Below are 20,256 nucleotides of genomic sequence, written 5' to 3' on the forward strand. Positions count from 1 at the left end.
CGGGACGCCCCACCCACAAGAGCGTCGCTGACAGATGACGTAGCCGGCGTCGGCACCGTGCAAGGCGGAGTTACTGCTGGAGCTTCCGGTAGAGGTTCGTGGTGTCAGTTCTTCCAGCCAGAGGGGAAGGTGGGGTGCGTAGAAAATCGAGGGGTCCCGAGGAAGAAGGGAGGGGGGAGAAAAGACCCAGAAGCCGGCCCAGCAAGTACTGGGATACAGGGCGGTGTCCCGCACCCTCTCGGGGCCCTTCCTGAAGAGGCCTGGAGGCTGTCCCGCCGTAATTGAACCGTGGGTTTCACTAGGGGAGGTAATGGTTCGCGCCCCGTGTAGAAGTTTAAGGATTAAGTTGGCATATGCCAGGTGGGATTTCTTTTCCTCCTAGGGCAGGTCCTTGGGAAACTGATTTAGTTAAAACACACACACACGTAATCTGGTGACCTGGCTTCTCTCTCTGTCTCTCTCTCTTTTTTTAATCCAGGAGCTATAGCTTAGTCCCTTCGCTCTATCTCATCTGTGAAACGAGATGGTCGGCCTCACCATCTCTTTTAGAGCTACCATTCCGTGATTCCTGCTTCCCAGGATCTTATCTTTTATCCTTAGCCTAGGTGGGAATAGAAATCTTGTGACTCATGTTCTAAACCTGCTTTGGGCACGGGGGCGTATAGTTAGGTGGTTTGCTTTCTGTAGGACTGACTCGGGTAGCATTTGCAAGATTTCTGCATTAATATTCCAATAGACTCGTTTTATTTATTTTTTTTTTAAATTTTTTTAAATGTTTTATTTATTTCTAGGAGAGAGAGAGAGACAGCGTGAGCAGGGGAGGGTCAGAGAGAGAGGGAGTCACAGACTGAAACAGGCTCCAGGCTCCGAGCTGGCAGTCAGCACAGGGCCCGACGCGGGGCTCGAACCCACGAACCGCGAGATCATGACCTAAGCGAAAGTCGGACGCTCAACCGACTAAGCCACCCAGGCGCCCCTAGACTCGTTTTAATTTTGTTAAAAATCGGAATAGCCGTATGTCTTGTTAATGTTAGCCCTATGTTTTTCATAGACTTAACTCTTTAATCTGACATTTAACATTTTGCCTCATTTCAGAGGCAAATCTGCAAAGTATACTGAAGTTGGTGCTTTTTGAATTTATTGTCACCTTATCTTTTATTAGCATTTTAAAAGTCATCTGTATCTTCTGACCAGGAGAAGATGGTCAACGTCTTGAAAGGAGTGCTGATAGAATGGTTAGTATTTTGATACTTAAGAAATTTAAATCTCCGTGTTGAATCTTGATGTATGTATACTTCCTCTAAAATCCATGTTTTTGTTTTAAGATCTAAATGAATCAACTCTTTCAGCTTTCTTAACTTCATTTTTCTTATATAACAAGTGGAGTATCTTTTTTTCTTGTGCCAGATTTCAATGTCTCTGTCCAGTGGTGTATTGGCATTATTTCCAACACGTTTTGGTCAAGGGAAGTGTATTTTTTTTTAAGTATTTATTTTTGAGAGAGTGCAGGTGGGGAAGGAGCAGAGAGAGGGAGACACATAATCCAAAGCAGGCTCCAGGCTCTGAGCTGTCAGCACAGAGCCCTATGCGGGGCTCAAATCCACGAACTGTGAGATCATGACCCAAGCCAAAGTCAGCTGCTTAACTGAGCCACCAAGGCACCTCCAGGGGAAGTGTATTTTTTAGATCAACAATCTTTAGAGGAACAGTGCTTGTATTATCCGACCTTCAGGGATTGACTGGAATTTAGGGTCTGCCTATGTCTTCACCATCACAAACTGTGGTCTTGAAAATGAGTAAGAAAATGAAGAATCAGTTGAAGGTTTCTTAAACTAGGCACGCATTCCAAAGGAGAAACTAAAAAACCTTAATGAGCAGTATTGAATTTCAAAGCAAGCTATACAGGGCTTGTTATCACAGTCTGAAAACCTCAACCAGTCCTTGCTCAATCTCCGCTCATTTGTGATGTTGAGGCTGGGAGAGGAACAAAGCCAAACCCTAGGATTCTTCTGGCATTAAAGCAGCCTTGACCTTTATGATCCACATAGGTCATCTTAAATTTTCCATGAGCCACATTGAGTAAATTGAAACAGGTGAAATTAATACATTTTATTTAACCCAGTGTATCCAAATTATTTCAACGTATTGTAAATCTTTAAACTTCGGACTAAGATTTCAAAATTGTGCTTGTCTTTTTTCATATCACAGCCTCAAAATCCAGCCTGCAGGTTACTTTCCACAGCCCATCTCACAGGCTGGTCACATTTCAAGAACTCAGTAGGGAACAGCGCCGATTTAATGTTTGGATGGAGGAGACACAACAAAGGCCAGAAGAAAAGAGCCAGTGACTAGGAGGGAAGCTAAGAGGGGATGTTTCCTGAAGGTGAGCGGGCCTGAGTCCGCTGGTCCTGAGAAATGGAATAAGGTGAAGACACTGGAAGTCAGCGATTTTTCTCTCATCTTTTCTTAATCTATTATTTATTTGAGAGCACGCACACACCAGTGGGGGAGAGGCTGAGGGAGAAAGAGTGATAAAGACATTTAAGCAGGCTCCACGCTCCGTGTGGAGCCCTACTTGGGGTTCTGTCTCAGGACTGAGATCATAACGTGAGCCTAAATCAAGAGCCAGAAACTTAACTGACTGAACCACCTAGGCAACCTTTTTTTTTTTTTTTTTAAATGAGAGCTGTTTTAGTGGAAATGTGAGATAGATACACCATATTGGAGTACCTTGAAAAGGGAAGGAAAGATGAGGAAGTAGAGACTCTTCGGAGGAGATTCACTGTAATAATGAGCAAAGGAATGGAGAACTGGATGGGAAGCTGAAGAGGAATATGGGAAGGGACTCTGTTTCTTGTTATTTTGGTTTTAATGTGAGAATAGAATTTATGTTGATGAGAATAAACTACTCAGAGATAAGAGAGATGTTCACTGGGGAAAGGAAGGGGACGGGATCAGGTCCCATAAGTTCTAACCACAATGTGCTGTTTTCTTTTGGAAAATACTTTTAAGCTAGTTTTTTGTATTGTATTTTTGTTAAAACTTTCTCATTATTGGGGCACCTGGGTGGCTCAGTTGGTTAGGCATCCGACTTTGGCTCACCACACTTGGTGTGGCAAGTGCCTCAGCAAGGTGCAAATGCTAACCAGTTTACAGCATAATAAGCAGAGAATCTGAAGAAATAGGTTTTGTTAGACCAGGCTTATCTTTACAGGTTTGGCTTCTAAACCTGTACTGTTTTTGAGAAGCAATTAAGAACTAAAGCAAGACCTGGCCTGGGTGGCTCAGTCAGTTAAGCATCCAATTCATGATTTTGGCTCAGGTCATGATGTGACGGTTTTGTGACTTTGAGCCCCGCTCCAAAGTGCAGAGTCCGCTTGGGATTCTCTCTCACTCTGCCCCTCCCTGATCACACTGTCTCTCTCAAATAAATAAACTTTAAAAAAAAAAAAAAAAAGACAAAACCAGTCTTACCATAGTTCTGTTCTTTCGCAGCATTTGTATATCTTGTGAGCCTTTGCTCCTCAGAAGGGGCCGTATTCACAGAAGTTTCCTGGCTACCCACAAGAGTGCCTAAACTACACCTGAGTGATGCTTAGTAAATATTTGTTTACTGAATGAATTTTGTTAACATAACTGAGTCAAGGAATGTAATCTTAGCCTAAATCCCAGATTATTAATGATCCTTTACAGCTTCTCTATTAGCACAGTGATAATAGTGGAGATAAGAATCAGTTCTGATAACTTGGATTCAAGTTTCAGTACAAAAAAGGTTTTACACTAGATCTCCTTTTTGGCAAGTCACATCAAAATAGCTTTTAAATGAAGTGACTGTTGGCTTCCAGTCTTAGCTTTTAAAAAGCAGGCTTTTACCGAGTTACCAATATGGATGACAGCAGTGCAGTCTTTAGACCTAATGTAGAAAAAAGAGATTTGTAGTAGGTTTGGGGGCATTTATATGCTTTAACACAATAATTTCACTTCTAGAAGTGGTCCGAAAGAAGTGGTCGGAATTGTAGGTGATTAAATGTGCTAATAGAACATGAGGCATCCAGGGTGGAGCTAGAGAGTGTAACGCTAAGTGAAATAAATCAGAAAGACAAGTACCATATGGTTTCACTCCTATGTGAAATTTAAGAAACAAAACAAATGAGCAAAAGGAAAAAAAGACACAATCAAGAAATAGACTCATAGAGAACAAATTGATGATGATGGCCATTAGGGAGTGCTCTTGTGATAAGCACCAGGTGTCATATGGAAGTGTTGAATCGCTATATTGTACACCTGAAACTAATATTACACTGCATTCGCTGGAATTACAAACTTAAAACATTGTGACTTTTTTTTTATAATCAAATAATGTAGCTGTTAAAATATTTGAAAACATTTTAAGTGATCTGGGATGATGATACTCTGTAATAACGTTAAATAAAAAGGACTGAAGGCCTTCATGAAATAGCACTGAGCATTTACTGGTCTGCACTAAGCACTTGGTAATATTCAATTAGTTCTCAACAATCCTATCACATATAAGGTATTATTATCCCCATTTTATAGATGTAGAAATTGAGGCACAGAGAAATTGCTCAGGGTTACACAGCTAAGATGGGATCGTATAAACCACAGTATTCTGATTCCAGAACCCATGCAAAGAAGCCTTATGTAGTCTGTCTTTCTAACACAGAACTAAGCATTATATTGTGTTAAGTTTTGTAAAAAGACGTGTGCATGTGTAGTCTTAGAATAATATAGTCACAGGTTAATAATAGAACAACATTTTTGTAAGAGCAGATCCTTTAATGGGGTAGAAGTGGATCATTTGAACTTTTTTACCTATATCCTTTCACCCACCCCAAAACTCTTGGCATTTTATTTTATTTTATTTAACTCTTGGCATTTTAATTGCCCTTCACTGGAGTATCTACCATGAGGAAAGCGTTTTAGAGACATTCTCTAATTCTCTAATCTCTAATGCAATGTAAGTAGCGCTGTCTCCATCTTACTACCTAGGACCCTAAGACATGGAGAGGGTTAGTGATTTTATAGAACATACGTATTTTGTTGACTGAGGTGGGGATTGTGCTTTGGCTGAGTCCAGTTCTTTTCTTTAGCATCTTGTGTCTTTTTAACAATAAACCTCGTATGTCATATTGAGAACTTGGGACAGTCATTCTGGTTGGTGTAACATCCCCTGTGGTGGCCCTTTATTTCTCTTAAGACTTTACTCATTGCAAATATAAGATTTTTAAGTAATTATACCTTGTCGCTAATTATTATCCAGAAGGATTGTTTACCATTGAGTGGGCCCGTGTTACTCTGCGGGTATGGACAGTGCTGACAGTTTTGTGCAGGTGACCAGTGACTCTGTGATCTGTTGTATAGCCAGCTACATCATCCTAGGAGACTTTGTGGTGTAATACTTCTTAGAATCCTGTGTTATACTCAGGTTATGTAGAAAGGAGTTGATTGACATCTGCCCGTCACATCCCCAAGGCAGAGACCTTTTTTCCTTGCTCACTAGCCCTGATCCCAGTTTTTTAATGAAGTATGTCTATGGGCACTTGGGTTTTTTGTTTTGTTCTTACCAACAGATTCTCCCCTAGACTCTCTTCATGAGAAAGTGGAATAAATAACCCTGTATCCAGGCAATATTCCAGTTCCTCAGTGTTTCATAACGAAGATCCCCTGAACTTTGTCTTTTTGAAACATTACAAATTATATTTTTTAAGTACATGTTTGAGAATTAAGTCTCAAGTTGACAGCCTTCTGTTTCCTTTCAAAAAGTTTCATGGAGGCGATTAATAACAGAAATAGTTATTCCAGTGTCTCACTGACCAGTGACTAAGTATCTCATTTGTCAGCAGTGTTCCCCCAGCTATGGGGCGTGAGGCAGGTGGTCAAGGTGATTTGTAGTGGGACACAAAAGGGAGAGGGGAGGACAAAGAAATAGTTTGTACATGACTAGTTTAATTTAGTTGAGGGGAAAAAAACCACATCAGGATGACCAATGTCATACCAGGTGAAGTTAAGCTTAAAAGTTGATTTAAAAGCAATTTAGGGGCGCCTGGGTGGCTTAGTCGGGTAAGCGTCCGACTTTCGCTTAGGTCATGATCTCGCGGTTCGTGGGTTTGAGCCCCGCGTCGGGCTCTGTGCTGACTGCCAGCTCAGAGCCTGGAGCCTATATAAAAGTCTGTGACTCCCTCTCTCTCTGACCCTCCCCTGCTCACGCTCTCTCTCTCTCTCTCCTGGAAATAAATAAAACATTAAAAAAAAAATAAAAGCAATTTAGAGAAGAATAAGTATGTAATGCAGGCGTTACAAGAGCTGGCTAAAATAGGGATGGTACGCAAATGGCAAAAATTTTGAAAACACCAGCGTGCTAATTCAAAGCACAGATATGAGCTCCCCTGGCCCTTCTTAGTTTCAGTTGTTTGGGGTTCACTTCATTGAAATAATGTAAATTTATTTCATCTAGAAAATTTCTGGAGATCTATTAGTCTTCATACCCACTTAACCTTTGCTATCTCTAATACCTCTTAGAGCAGCCAATTACTAGAGTAAATTGGCATCCTCTGTGAATATGCTGAGCTCAGACAGTAACAAGGTAATCTACCACATTTGGGCCTGAAATCTATTTTAAAGGGCCAACAAAGAACAATTGTTCTGTTGTGTAAACGGGATCTTTCTGAGAAGCATCTGAGTGATTTTAACTGAAAGTACTGAGATCTGTGGCAACCGGGTGGCTCAGTCAGTTGAGTGTCTGACTCAATGCAGGCTCAGTTCCTGATCTTATGGTCATGAGATCGAGCTCCGTGTCAGGCTCCATGCTGGGTATCAAGCCTGCTTAGGATTCTGTCTCTCCCTCCTCTACCTGCCTCTCACCCTCTCTCTCTAAAAGAAAGAAAATGCTGAGATTCTTGTGGGACCTGAGGGTAAAATGGGCACCAAGGCCTTCATGTGACAGATGAGGGTGAGTCTCCCCATCCCCTGACGGCAGGACGAGAAGGAAAGCGGCCTAGCTGCAGAGCGCAAAAGCAGAGGACTTCTGTCTGTCCCTCACCCCTGTCTATTCTTGAGTGAGTCCCCTTTTATTAGTATGGGCAAAGAGAAGTTCAGGAAAACAACATAGTTTTTAAAAATAATAATGTTGGAGACACTGCTCCTCAGCTCCATTTCTGTCATTGTAATTGCACCTTCCCTCTAGGATTGCTCTTTTTTTTTTTTTAATGTTTTTATTTTTTTGAGAGAGAGAGCTAGACAGGGGGTGAGCAGGGGACGGTCAGAGAGAGAGAGAGGCACAGATTCCGAAGCAGGCTCCAGGCTCCGAGTAGTCAGCACAGAGCCCAACAACGGGGCTCGAATCCGCGAACTCTGAGACCTTGACCCGAGCCAAAGTCGGATACTCAACTGACTGAGCCACCCAGGCGCCCCTAGAATTGCTCTTTAAGCCCTCTTTAACTTTGTTTCATAGCCTGCTTTTTGTCAGTCATTGGTAAGTTGTTTATCTCAGCGAGATTTTTCAATGTACAACGTATCAACTGCTTTACAAAAATTTCTTATTCTGTGTCAGAATTAGGGAATTCCTGGACATGTGCAATTTATCTGTATCTGCTTAAACCCATGACCATTACATTATCTTTCTAGAAGACTCCTCTTTCTCCCATCCATCTCACTCTGTTGTTACCCTTCAGTCTCATGTCTTTACCTGCCCTGAAATCCTCATTCTTATACTCATTAGCTCGACTTTTCCTGTTTTCAGCCACAGACTTCCAGACCACCCCTCATCCCTTTGACACTAGTTACCTATGGCTCTGTCATCTGCCTTTTCCCAGCTCCAGGCCTCCTCTGAGCCCTAGCGAGGCAGATATCTGCAGGACCCCCTCCCCCAGCCCTCACTTCTGCCCACTCCTCCTTCTCCCAGCCCCCTTTTTCTTTCTCACTGTAGGATCGCCCAGTTCCCTCCTGAGCACACCCTTTCTCCCGCCGCCCTCCCAAGTGTTGACTCTTCCGTGGTCCCTCATGTGCCAGTAGGGCCAGGAAACAGGTAGTTATCTGCTTATTCCTCCTTGCCACTTCCAGAAATGGCACCTTGTGTCTTCCACAGAAAGCTCAGGGCCAAATCGCTTACCATCAGAGGCCACCGCCCACTAACCCTTCCCTTTGTAATCTGAAGCAGGCTCCAGGCTCTGAGCTGCCAGCACAGAGCCCAGTGCTCGAACCCATGAACCGCGAGATCATGACCTGAGCCAAAGTCAGACACTCAACCAACTGAGCCACCCAGTTGCCCCAAGATTTCACTAGTTTTAAAACTTACCAGTATTTTATGTACCTCCAACAGAAGCCACTACCAGGTACGCTGTATCAGTCCGTTGATTGTAAGAGCCCTCTCAGTTTTGGAGATGTTAAAATGTGGGGAGGAAATGTACTACTTAGAATAGACGGATGTGGTATTTCATACCTTCCACTCTTTTACCTCCAAAAACTTGCTTGCCTTCTCTTTCAGCTCATTACCTTGCTTCCTATTTCACTGAGAAAATACAGGAAAAACAATCAGGAGAGAAAGTCCGCAGGTCGGTCACAGTGATCTGTGCCCATATACTCTCCCCCCGCCCCCCGGGCTACGGCAGAGTGTCCATTGTCATGTCTTAAGCCAGCGTCTCTGCTGGGAAACTGGGTCCCCTCCCTCCTCGCCTGTTGCAGGACAGCCTTCCAGCAGCCTTCCTTTTCCTGCTAGAGCACTTTTCCTCCGCTGCTAAATCATTCCCATCAGTGTTGTAAACGCAGTGTAATGCCCACCCGCCGCCACCCCGGAAGGAGGTGAGCAAAACCTATTGATCCCCGTATCCCTTTCCAGCTGCCACTCTGTTTCCCGCTCTGTGAAGCAAACTTTCGTGGAAGACTTGTCTAAATTCACTTTCTGATTTCTGTCCTGTGACTCCACTGAAACTGTTCTTGCCAGGGTCTGGTAGTCAAGTTTCAGTCCGTATCTTCCTGTGCCTGGTACCAGCCCCCATCACGGTGGATCCCCTCCTCTCCCCAAATGTCCTTCGTTCACTTAACTTCCAGGACTCAGGCCTTTCTACCTCTGCAGTCACTCCTTTATAGTCTCCTTTGCTGATCTTTTTCCTCCTAACCTTTTGACGTTGGGGAGTCTAAGACTTGGTCCATGGTCTCTTCTCTGCAGCTGTGTTCACTTCCTTCTTGGGGCTTGATGACTGACTTTTGCTCTTCAGTCTGGACTCCGCTACTGAAATCGGAATCATATATGCACTTTGCTGTGCAGTTTCTCCGCCTGGGTGCCAGTGGCACGTCAGATGTAACGTGCCTCAAACCCAGCTCTTGATCTTCCCCACACACCTCTTCTTCCTGCCTCCTCATCTCAGTAAAAGGCAACTCCATTTTTTTCATTTGCTCTGACTAAAAATGTTGGAGTCTTCTTAATTCTTCTCTTTCAAAGCTGGGGTCTAGTCTCAGCAAATTATGTTGGCTTTACATTCAACATATGTTTAGAATGCAACCACTTCTCATCATTTCACCATTACTGTGTACTTCCAAACCGTCACCATCTCTTGCCTGGATTACTGCACTCCCCTAATCGGTCTCCCTGTTTGCACCCTTACCTCTACTGTCCCCCCCCCCCCCGTCTTTTCTCAACCCCACAGGCAGTATGATCCTTACTTTTAAAATTTAAGTCGGTTTGGGGCACCTGGGTGGCTTGGTCAGTTGGCTGACTTCAGCTCAGGTCATAATCTCATGGTTCGTGGGTTCAAGCCCCACGTCAGGCTTTGTGCTGACAGCTCAGATCCAAAGCTTTGTGCTTCGGATTCTGTGTTTCCCTCTCTCTGCGCCTCCCCCGTGCAAGCTCTGTCTCTCTCTCAAAAATAAACATTAAAAATGTTTAAAAAATAAAATAAAACTTAAATCAGTTTGGGAGTACCTGGGTGGCTCAGTCAGTTAGTGTCTGACTCTTGATTTCAGCTCAGGTCATGATCTCATGGTCTTGAGATGGAGCCCCGAGGTGGGCTCTGCACTGGGCATGGAGCTGCTTAGGATTCTGTCTCTCCCTCTCCTATCCCTCTTCCCTGCCCACTCGTGCATGTGCTCGCTCTCTTTCCAAGAAAAATAATAAAATTTAAGCCTGTTTGTAAGTTAAACCATGTCTCTCAGTAAAAGCTAAGGTTGCTAAAATCACTTCTGAGGCCCCTTGTGATCTGGCCCAGCTACAATGAACTTTCTGATCTCATCTCCCACTCATGCCCCCGTTAGTCACTGCCCTCCAGTCTCTGTGCCCTTGCTGTTCCCTCTGCCGGGGTCACCACGTGGCTCACTCACTACCTCCTCCTGGTGTTTGTTCAGATATCACTTGTTCACTCAGGCCTTCCCTGCCTCCCCTGTTTCAACTTGGAAGTCTCTCACTTTCATGACTGCCATTTCTCATCCTACTTACCTACTTTGTGCGTGTGTGTGTGTGTGTGTGTGTGTTTGATCATAGTACTACCGGTAAATGTAAGCTCTAGTAACAGGGAGGGTTCTTTTTTTTTTTTTCTTTTTTTAATTTTTATTTTAGGTAGGTTTCATGCCCATCATGGGGCTTGAACCCATGACCCTGAGATCAAGAGTCACGTGTGCTCCCGACTTAGCAAGCCAGGCGCCCCAACAGGGAGAGTTCTGAATTGTTTTTTTTCATCCCCAGGAGCAGAATAGTGCCTAGCACATAACAGGTGCTCAGTAAATATTTATTGAATGAGTATGTAAAACTTGAAGTAGCAAATTTACATCTGAATCAATTGATTCTGCATGTTAGTATGGTCATTCTGATACCGCAGCCATAGACTATCACTGAATTTTCCCAAGCCTGTGTGGACAAGTGTAACTTAAGTGTTCTGACCCTAAGCATAAGATGACAGACATACTAGAAACTAAATTTAAAATCTGTGTCAGTTTTGGGGCACCTGGGTGGTTCAGTTGGTTAAGCGTCAGACTGACTTCAGCTCAGGTCATGATCTTGTGGTTCATGAGTTTGAGCCCCACATTGGGCTCTGCACTGTGGTGTGGAGTCTGCCTGAGATTCTCATTCTCTCTCTCTCTCTCTCTCTCTCTCTCTCTCTCTCTCTCTAAATAAATAAATAATCTTTAAAAAATAAAATCTGTGTCAGATCTCATGTGGGCAGACCTATTTATTTAATCACATCATTTTACATTGTGGTAAAATTTTCATAAAATCATTGTAATGGTAAATTACTAAAAATAAATACTAAAAAAAATCATCTTTTCAGAAATACTTGGCTCAATTAACAGGTAATACACCATGAACCATACCCATTTAGTGACTGAAATAAATCCTTTACCTTTGTTAGCTTTATTCACACCTAGTTTGTACTTGAAGGAACTAAACCTTGCTTTTGTTTTCAGGAAATTACACTGACCTCTTTTGAATTAAATCATCTTTGTAACTGATGTTGTCATTCCTCATTAAACCAAAAGATTTTGCAAAGTCAAATTTACTCTAAAATTTAAAAAAAAAAAACTATGCAGCTTGACATTTTTATATTCATCTGTTGCTAAATATACTGTACATTAGATCTCAAGAGTGTCCTTTTTTTTTTGGTGATTCAGGGCCTTTATGACAGATAGATTTCTGCAAATCCAGGAAGTTGTATCTCTCTTTCCTTTATTCTATTCGTTACAAACTAAAACCCACAAATAAATAGAATTAAATTCAGATCTCTTTGAGCTCAGTATTCTGAAGGAGGTTTTAGTAGGGTTTCCCTTAAAGATTGTGAATGATAGTTCAAACTTAGAAAGTTTAGAATTTTAAGGGAGAAAAATAACCTGAGTACCAGCTGCAAGCCAGACCCTTATTCTTGGCATTATTCTTTAATTTTCATAACAGTTCTGTTCCGTAGGCTCATTTTGAGGATTTGGGAGGTTAAATACATACTAAGGTCACAAAAGTAATAAAGCTGGGACTCAATCCAGTTCTGACTTTCACAAAGTGACTGTTTAACTGGTTTTGTAAATAAGTTTTTCACTGGCAAGATCGTGAAAGTTCTTTGGCTTCTTAAAAGTAATGGTCATGGGCAAGTAAGGAAATTCATTTTTTAAACCAGTGAAGGGAGCTAACTCTTTGGCCCTGTTAACTACAAAGCTTTGAACATTACTTTTTCACTTATCAGTGACAGACTACTCTCTTAAAATCTTATCATTGGCCTCTTTGTCTAAAACTTGAACCAACAAGCTCTAAAATGAAGCTATGTCTGCAGATCGTTAATGCTTGAGAGGAAGTGAGGGATTGAGTTAACAGTTTAGAACTCATCAATTATCCTAAAAATTCTACATGCCCGACTCGAGTCGCTCCCATGTGATTTGACAACAAGGCATCTCGTCTTCATGTGTTTTCTCTGCAGTGACCCAGCCATGAAGCAGTTCCTGCTGTACTTGGATGAATCAAATGCTCTTGGAAAAAAGTTCATCATTCAAGACATTGATGACACTCATGTCTTCGTTATAGCAGAGCTGGTTAGTGTCCTCCAGGAGCGAGTGGGTGAATTAATGGACCAAAATGCCTTTTCTCTTACACAGAAATGAAAATATTCAACCTTGGCCACTTAGGAATTATAAATAACAAATGTGAGAGACTGTCACCATTCAGTGTCCTGTGTGACAGATTAAACTTAGTTGCCTAGATGCATGTTATGGGAAAAACTGTGATGTTCGTTCAGAAAAAAGCCCCTGAACAGATTTTCCTGTTCTGTTTTGTTTTTTGTTTTTTTAGTACATGTACTATAGAATTTAAAAAAAAGAAAAGAAGCTTTAATGCTTGTCTGTAATTTGCCTTTTATTATCCTACATTAAAATATTAATATAAATGGTTTTCCTACCTTTTTAATACATTAAGTATATGACGGAATATGCTTTTAAATGATCCGTCTAACCTAGCTGTTTGTTTCACTTGTTCCCGTTAATAATTGTGGGGTTTTGTAGTGTGGGTGTGGTTCTGTACTAATTAGAAACTTCACAGATTATTTAGGTAAATATGCCACAGTGGGACCTTTGGTAGTATTTATGTCTTGCAAGTAATGTCTGCATACCGGCCAGCTCTGTAGGTAAAGAAGATGGGGAAGAGAACCGTGTAACTTTATGTATGTAAACTACACTTTGCATTTCCCTAAGAATACAATGTTTTAAAAGTACAGAGGGGTAGAAATAATCAAATGAGAAAGGGCCTGTTGGTTTTGCAAGCTTTAGTTTTTCTTTGTTCAAACTTTTTGGTCACATATTCCTTTCCCATCAGGGCAAGTGTTTTTGTTTTTAAAAAATCAGTTTTATTTGTGCCTATTCCCTAGGAGAATCCCTGTTTAAATTGAATTTAAAAAGAACTATAGGGAGAGTACAGCCTAAGGAATATAATCAGTAATATGGTAATAACATTGTATGGTGACAGATGATAACTAGACTTACCACGGTGAGCATTTTGTAATGTACGTAACTGTCAATTCACTGTTATACATCTAAACATCATCAGAATGTCATATGTCAACTAAACTTCAATTTCAAAGAAAGAAAGGGAAGTAGGAGCAGATAGAAACAGCCCTGTGGGAAGCGGCATGACTGGGGTAAGATACACTGCATGTAGTTTTTGTGATTGATTGGAGGCAGAAACAATCACACTGCTAGGAGCTTTGCCTCCCTTCCTGAAGACGGTGTTAACTAGAATGGGTCCCTGCGATGAGAATTCTCCAAGAGAGAAAAGGACTTTGGTGACACTGGAATCCTTCCAAACGCGGCTTACCTCCCTGCTGTGGCACCTGCGTACCATTTCACTTGCTCAACGCAAGCTGGACGTTTCCACTGGTTGGTACCGTACGTCCTCCCTTATCCACAGTGTTGCTTTTCCACCTTCAACCAAGGCCCAGAAGCAGATGATTCTCCTCCCTGTCCTCGGAAGGAAGGTCAGTAGTAGCCTAATGCTTTGTCACGAAGTCTACGTTGTTCACCTCCCTTCACCTCATTTTATCATCTCACGTGAGGATCCCACAAGAGGAAAGAGGGTCGTGCAGTCAGTACAGTAAGATATTTTGGAAGAGAGACCATATTCACATAACCTTCATTATAGTTACTCTATTTTATCACTTATTGTTAGTAATCTCCTACTGTGCCTAATTTATAAATTAAACATTATCATAGGTATGTACATATTGGGAAAAACACAGTGTACATAGGGCTCAGCTGGGCATCCCCTAAGGGTCTTGGAAAGAAATTCCCCAGATGAGGGGGGACTGCTCTACGTCCATCATGACTCCCATCAATATAAATCAGTCCACAGAACATTGATTCTCCTGTAACAATGCAAACAATTTTGTGGCATTTTTGGTACATTTGGTTCTAGAATTTGTTAAGTAGAAAATACATTTCTTTAGAGTTTCCGGCTGTACTGTAATGTTATTGAGTCTTGTACTTCAGGCATATTTAAATCAATTTCAAATATATCTCCGGCATTTGTTGTCTAATACCCTTTATAGGAACATGAAACCTTGAGAAAATTTTTCTTAGAATCCCAGTTTAAAAGGTGTGGAACAAACTACATTGGATAGTCATTGCAAAGAGTGTTACATGAAGGAAAGTTTTTATTTCATTAAAAAGTATTGGGGCAAATGATAAATATCTCTCCCTGGACACTATAGTTCGGAAAACGGGACATTGTGACACTAGGAACCCTACCTGCAGCTGTTTAGTTGACTGTCCAACTACGAGAGAATAGGAAATAACCAAGCGACATTTTACAGATTCTCCTTGCAATCTGATTAACCTTATTTGATTTGGCACACTTTATATATATATATATATATATATATACACACACACATATATATATATATTTTTAATGTTTATTTTTGAGAGAATGAGCAGGGGAGGGGCAGAGAGAGAGGGAGACACAGAATCTGAAGCAGGCTCCAGGCTCTGAGCTGTCAGCGTTGAGCCCAGTGCAGGGCTTGAACTCACAAGCTGTCAGATCATGACCTGAGCCAAAGTCAGACACTTAACCCACTGAGCCACCCAGGGACTCCTGATTGGCACACTTTAGATGTCCAGAACAAGAGATGCAGGCTGCTTGGTAGTAGAGAAATGGACTACTGTCTTTTAAAAAGAAAGTCCTAAATATTGTGAAAAAGTAGTATTCACTTAAGTTCTCTTAACTGCAAAAAAGAATCATTTTAATTGTTTGAAGTGACCAGTCATAGATATCCATGAACTAAAATTGTAATATTTAGAGTTCTACTTTTTTTGGGAGAGAGAGAAAATCTTTAAGCAGTCTCCATGCTCAGCACGGAGCCTGATATAGGGCTTGATCCCATGACGCAGGATCATGACCTGAGCTGAAATCAAGAATCCGACACAACCTGACTGAGCCATACAGGTGCTCCTATAACTTCTTGATAAAGAGTTTTTTTCCTTAAACACTCTATGAGGTCAAAAAAAAAATTTTTTTTTAGAGAGAGATCTCATGTATGCATATGAGTGGGGAAGGGGCAGAGAGACAAGCTTAGGCTTGACAAGTAGGCTCCGAGTCTAGGGCAGCACCCGACACAACTGAGATCATGACCTGAGTCAGTTGACTCAGATACTTACCCGACTGAGCCATGCAGGCGTCTCAAAAATTCTTAATTCCTTGAACCCTTACTTCCTTGTAAAATTTAGCATGATTACTAAAAAATTCCAGGCATCCTAAGTAGGCATCCCAGTTAATGTAAAAAATATATATCGAGGCATCAGGCTTAGTGAACAGTATTGATAACAGGCAACAAAGACTATTCCCCTTTGTTACTGATAGACACTATGGGTCGTAATCAAAATTATTAATGCTTATATTGCTCTTAACAGCAGCTGTAACAGGTGATCTGACATAATTTTACTATTTTCTGAAAAGATAGTAAATGATGTATTTTGTAGGGTGAAACCTCACCTCTAAAGAAACTAAAAACTCTGGCATGGTTCCTTCTGATTTAACTAGAATACTGGGATCATTCTCTTAACGTTCTTCTGTCCTAACAGACAGGAAAAGGATACAGAGGTGGAAAAGGAAGCAGTTGCAAGTATAGTGACTAACACGCTCAAGGGCACGTTGCTCTGTGCAGCAAAGAGAACACTGAAAGGTCTGTTGGTGAAATTACTGAATAAGTTTTTTAGTTTTTTTTAAGTTTCTCTATTTTGAGAGAAAGAGCGAGAGGAAGAGAAACCACAAGCAGGAGAGGGACACAGAGAGGGAGAAAGAGAATCCCAGGCAGGCGTGGTGCCATCAGCGCAGAGCTTGCCACGGGGCTCGAGCTCAATAACCGGGAGATGATGACCTGAGCTGAAATGAGTCTGACACACTCAGCTGACTGAGCCACCTAGGCGCCAATGAATCAGCCTTCTAAATACATTATTCTCACTCCAGGAAAGTGATTAAGAGACTACCTGGATCCAAATGTGTGCTTCCTGCTTGCTAGCTCTGGGATCTTAGGTCATTGAGTTTCTCTCTGAAAACAGGAATATCTGTCCTAAAAACTGGTTTGGATGATTGTCATTTAACATAAGTAAAGCAGATGATTCTGAGGTTCCGTTACTTTGAATCTAGAAGAGCACAATGAGGGGGTGGGAAGACATTTCAACGCCCGCCCCCGCTATCTATGCATTTTTTGAAAAGCGTTGCATAAGCAACAGATGAGGGAGGAGGGAAATTCTTAGAAAACAAGCTCAGGGCAGATAGTCTAAGGGGGGCCCACTGTCTTCACTGATCTTGAAGCTGTCTCTTGGACAATTTGAACCTTGTTGGAAATATCCAAACTATTCATTTCCCCAAGACTGGACCTGGGGCCTAAGAGTGCAAGAGCCCCTGACCCCTGGGGTCCCAAACCAGATTCAGCTACTGGCTGCTGAGAAAATCCAAAGGCAGAGAGGCAAATTGTGACTTTATTTCACTGGCACTAACACTGGGAAGACAGCCAACTAACATGTCAAGGTCTGTCTCTAAAGTGCTGAAAATACATCTAGGTTCATATAAAGAAAATGGCAGGGAAGGGGGACCGCCTGGGTGGCTCAGTCGGCTGAGCATCCAACTTCAGCTCAGGTCATTATCTCACTGTTCGTGAGTTCGAACCCCGTGTCAGGCTCTGTGCTGACAGCTTAGAGCATGGAGCCTGCTTTGGATTCTGTGTCACCCCCTCTCTCTGCCCCTCCCATGATCATGCTCTGTCTCTCTCTCTCTCTCAATGATAAATAAGTGTTTAAAAAAAAATTTTTTTAATATGGGACAAAGGTCAGTGGGCAGTAAAGGTCAGGTCAGTCACTGTCTTGGAGTCAGGCATGTGTGGCCTCTCTGGCGTCAGGGCAGTCCCCATTATTCAGTTCCCATCACAGGATGCTTTGCCCGCCAGGTCTTTCATCTGAGCCAAGAGATAAGCTGGAAGTAAGAACTTCATCACTTGAGAAAGTATACACTGAGGTCAAAGTGGAAGTGTTTGAAGTCCTCTTTCGAGGCCATCCCTCTCTTTGCCTTTGCATTTGAATGATGATTGGTCTCATGTAGAAGTCCTGGGTCATGATCCACTTCCATCAAAACTGGACCATTTTTCTCATTGGCCGCAGGCATTTACTGAGTCCAGTTTGGATTTATTCTTTTGAATAACTTTTTCTTCCTGAAACTTGTGGGTTTCTCTCAGAAACTCCTTTTCCCCTACTTTCTTTACTTTATTCTTTTTCTAGCTGTCTCTCGTTCTTAATCACCCTGTCTCTTTTTTCTGTTCCTCTGCATTGGTTATGTCTTTGAAATTTTGAAGCTTGACCAGGGTGTATATCCTTTGTATATTTTGCCTGGCATATAAGAATCTTCCTGGTCTCTCAAAATTCAGGTGCTTTGTTTATTTTGCTTTGAGGAGGGTGTTCGTAAATGAATGAACGAATTTTCTCTGACAACTTTCATGCCTGTTTGTTTTCTTTAGAAATACCTATTCATTAGCTAATTCTGTGTGATGGACACTTCTAGGTTTTGTCATCATCTTGTTGCTTTTTTCCCTCTGTTGCAGGAATGCGTTTCAAATTTGTCACTAAACGTGATTTTACTTTAGTGAAAAGCTGCTTCCTATTCTTCCAACTTGGACTTTATCTTGGTTGCTGTGCTGTTGGTTACATTACTCTCTTTACTCTTGTCACAGTCCACTGGTATCTTCTTTATTTTTAAATGAAGTTATCTTTTTTTTTTTTTTTTTAAACCAGCAATACACATTCATTGCAGGTAGATTGGAAAGGGAGGCAAAAGAAGAAAACAGAGTTCATCCATAATCCCACCACTCAGGAATAGCCCTGCTTAAAATTTGATGACGCTCTTCAGGCCGTTTCTAAGAACAGAAGAACAGCCCACTCCCCTGCCCCAGTGAGATCACACTGCTTGGACACCTGCTTTTTTACTTTCATGATATTTTGTTCATTAAAAATAGGAAGTAGCATTTCTTTTTCAGAGGAAAGTTTTTCTTCTGATTTCTTGAACGCAGTAGAATTGCACGGGAGCATATCGAAAACTACTGATGCCTGTCCTCACCCCCCAGTATTCAGATGTAATTGTTCTGGGATGGGAACCAAACATCAGCACTTGTTAAAAGCTGTCCTGACGTTTCTGATGCGCAGTCAGCACTGAGAACCCCCGGCCTTGTGTGTGCAGCAGAGGTTTTGTTTGGGGGTCTTACTCGGCTTTCAGGAGGCTAATCTGTCAGCATAGCAGTTCCCTTCCACTGCCAAGGAGAAGACTGAGCCTGTCCAGCAAGGAAGCAGCTTTGGTTAAAATCCACTAATTAAATAACCGATTCCCCAAATAGTTGCAGAATCTTACTACCGACACTAGTTAGCTACGTTTAGATCATGCGGTTGGATGAAGGAAAGGAGTGGCAGCACTCTTAATAAGTTCACTGTAGGAGATTTTAGTCTTTTGTTTATTTGGTATTTACCATGCAGCAGATTTTTTTTTGATGAAGCAAATTATTAAGCTGTGTCAGCATATCGGGCAGGTCTAATATTCAGTGTTAGCTTGTTTACGTAATGGTAACAGTCACTGCTCTGTCTCCCCAAAACCCTCAGAACCATCTGTACCTACACAAGGTCTTTGGATGTTGTCATTTTGTTAAATCAAGAGAAATTTAGTTTCTTAGAAAAACAGCAAAGGTAGGACTATGAGAAGTGTGTAAACAAAATTCACTTTGTATTATGGAAAACTAACAAATTTGGATGAACTTCACATAGGACGTGGAATGGAGAAGCTAGTCTTTTGTCAGTCTTCTAAAACACATTAAACCAGGGTGCCTGAGTGGCTAAGTCAGTTAAGTGTACAACTTTGGCTCAGGTCAGGATCTCATGGTATATGAGTTCGAGCCCTGCATCAGGCTTTCTGGTGCCAGCATGGAGCCCACTTTGGATCCTCTGTCCCCTTCTCTTTCTGCCCAGAAAGAAAGAGAGAAAGAGAAAAAGAAAGAAAGATTAAACACATTAAACTATATGGTATTTACACCTATAATATGCAATTAATGCATCTTGCAAACTTTAGTAGAAGCTGCTTTGTATAAAAGCAAATGTTCTATGAGTGTTTGAACTGTTAGCTGTGGCTATATTGGGTGGTTGGTCTAAAAGCTGCTCTGAAAATTTTCCAGAATAAAATTATTTTGGTCATGATCTGGGCAGATATGCTATTGAGGGCCACTTCTATATTTGGGCTTCTAAAACTTCAATGTGCTGTCTGTCAGTCTTGCTAAAATGCAAAACCTCGTTGAGCAAGTCTGGGCTGAGGCCTGACATTCTGCATTTCTAACATGTTCCCAAGTGACGTCAGTACTGTTGTTTGGCAGGTACACTTGAGAACCAAAGTCTATCTCACAGTAACTGGGGACCAAGAATGGGGGATAAGCTCAGTACTTCACAAGAGCAAATGTGCTTTCTTTTAAAGTATTTTGTTGTTTTGTTTTTTAATCTTGTGGACATTTACTGACACTAGAAACTATATAGGTTCTATAATACATGTCAGTGTGTTAACTCAGCCATGGCTTTTAATTCTTTATCTTGACTTTTCCTTCCTTCCAAATTCCTCATTTCTTGTGGTCTTTGTATGAAAGCATCCAAACAGACACAAATAGATTGAATCACAACATCTGTACCATTCAGTGTTAACATGCATATTTAATTCTGATGTTTTAAAAGAAAAATTATAGAGTTGAATTTTCTTTTGTATTCTTC

General features: G+C 41.6%; 2 protein-coding genes across 6 annotated transcripts in view; one reads left to right on the top strand and one right to left on the bottom strand.

The window, feature by feature from the left end:
* The window catches only part of SERAC1 (serine active site containing 1), an 83,715-nt gene extending 67,057 nt beyond the window's left edge, over positions 1–16,658 (bottom strand). The window contains exons 1-2 of the mRNA XM_039252085.1: positions 16,654–16,658; positions 7,779–7,787 (exon numbers count right to left, since the gene is read on the bottom strand). The gene's annotated coding sequence lies outside the window, so the exon portion shown is untranslated. The remainder of the gene's footprint in view (positions 1–7,778; positions 7,788–16,653) is intronic.
* GTF2H5 (general transcription factor IIH subunit 5) lies at positions 43–12,873 on the top strand. Of its 5 annotated transcripts, none has more exons than XM_039252089.1 (3): positions 43–94; positions 1,163–1,235; positions 12,408–12,873. In XM_039252089.1, exons 2-3 carry the CDS (start codon positions 1,201–1,203, stop codon positions 12,586–12,588), a joined length of 216 nt encoding a protein of 71 aa, XP_039108020.1. In that variant the 5' UTR covers positions 43–94; positions 1,163–1,200; the 3' UTR covers positions 12,589–12,873. The 5 variants fall into 5 exon arrangements, with proteins under 5 accessions (XP_039108020.1, XP_039108019.1, XP_039108022.1 ...); XM_039252088.1 differs by having other exon boundaries at positions 55–134; XM_039252091.1 differs by lacking the exon at positions 43–94 and adding an exon at positions 167–307.
* Positions 16,659–20,256: the final 3,598 nt, after the last annotated feature.

This window comes from Hyaena hyaena, unplaced genomic scaffold (assembly GCF_003009895.1).
Source record: "Hyaena hyaena isolate Hyena2069 unplaced genomic scaffold, ASM300989v1 scaffold_405, whole genome shotgun sequence".
Classification (NCBI taxonomy): domain Eukaryota; kingdom Metazoa; phylum Chordata; class Mammalia; order Carnivora; family Hyaenidae; genus Hyaena; species Hyaena hyaena.

Bases quoted from the DNA above. Each gene is read 5' to 3' on its own strand.
- GTF2H5 (XM_039252089.1), top strand. From the start codon at position 1,201: ATGGTCAACGTCTTGAAAGGAGTGCTGATAGAATG. The intron at 1,236-12,407 runs GTTAGTATTTTG...TTTTCTCTGCAG, and splicing joins AAAGGAGTGCTGATAGAATG to TGACCCAGCCATGAAGCAGT.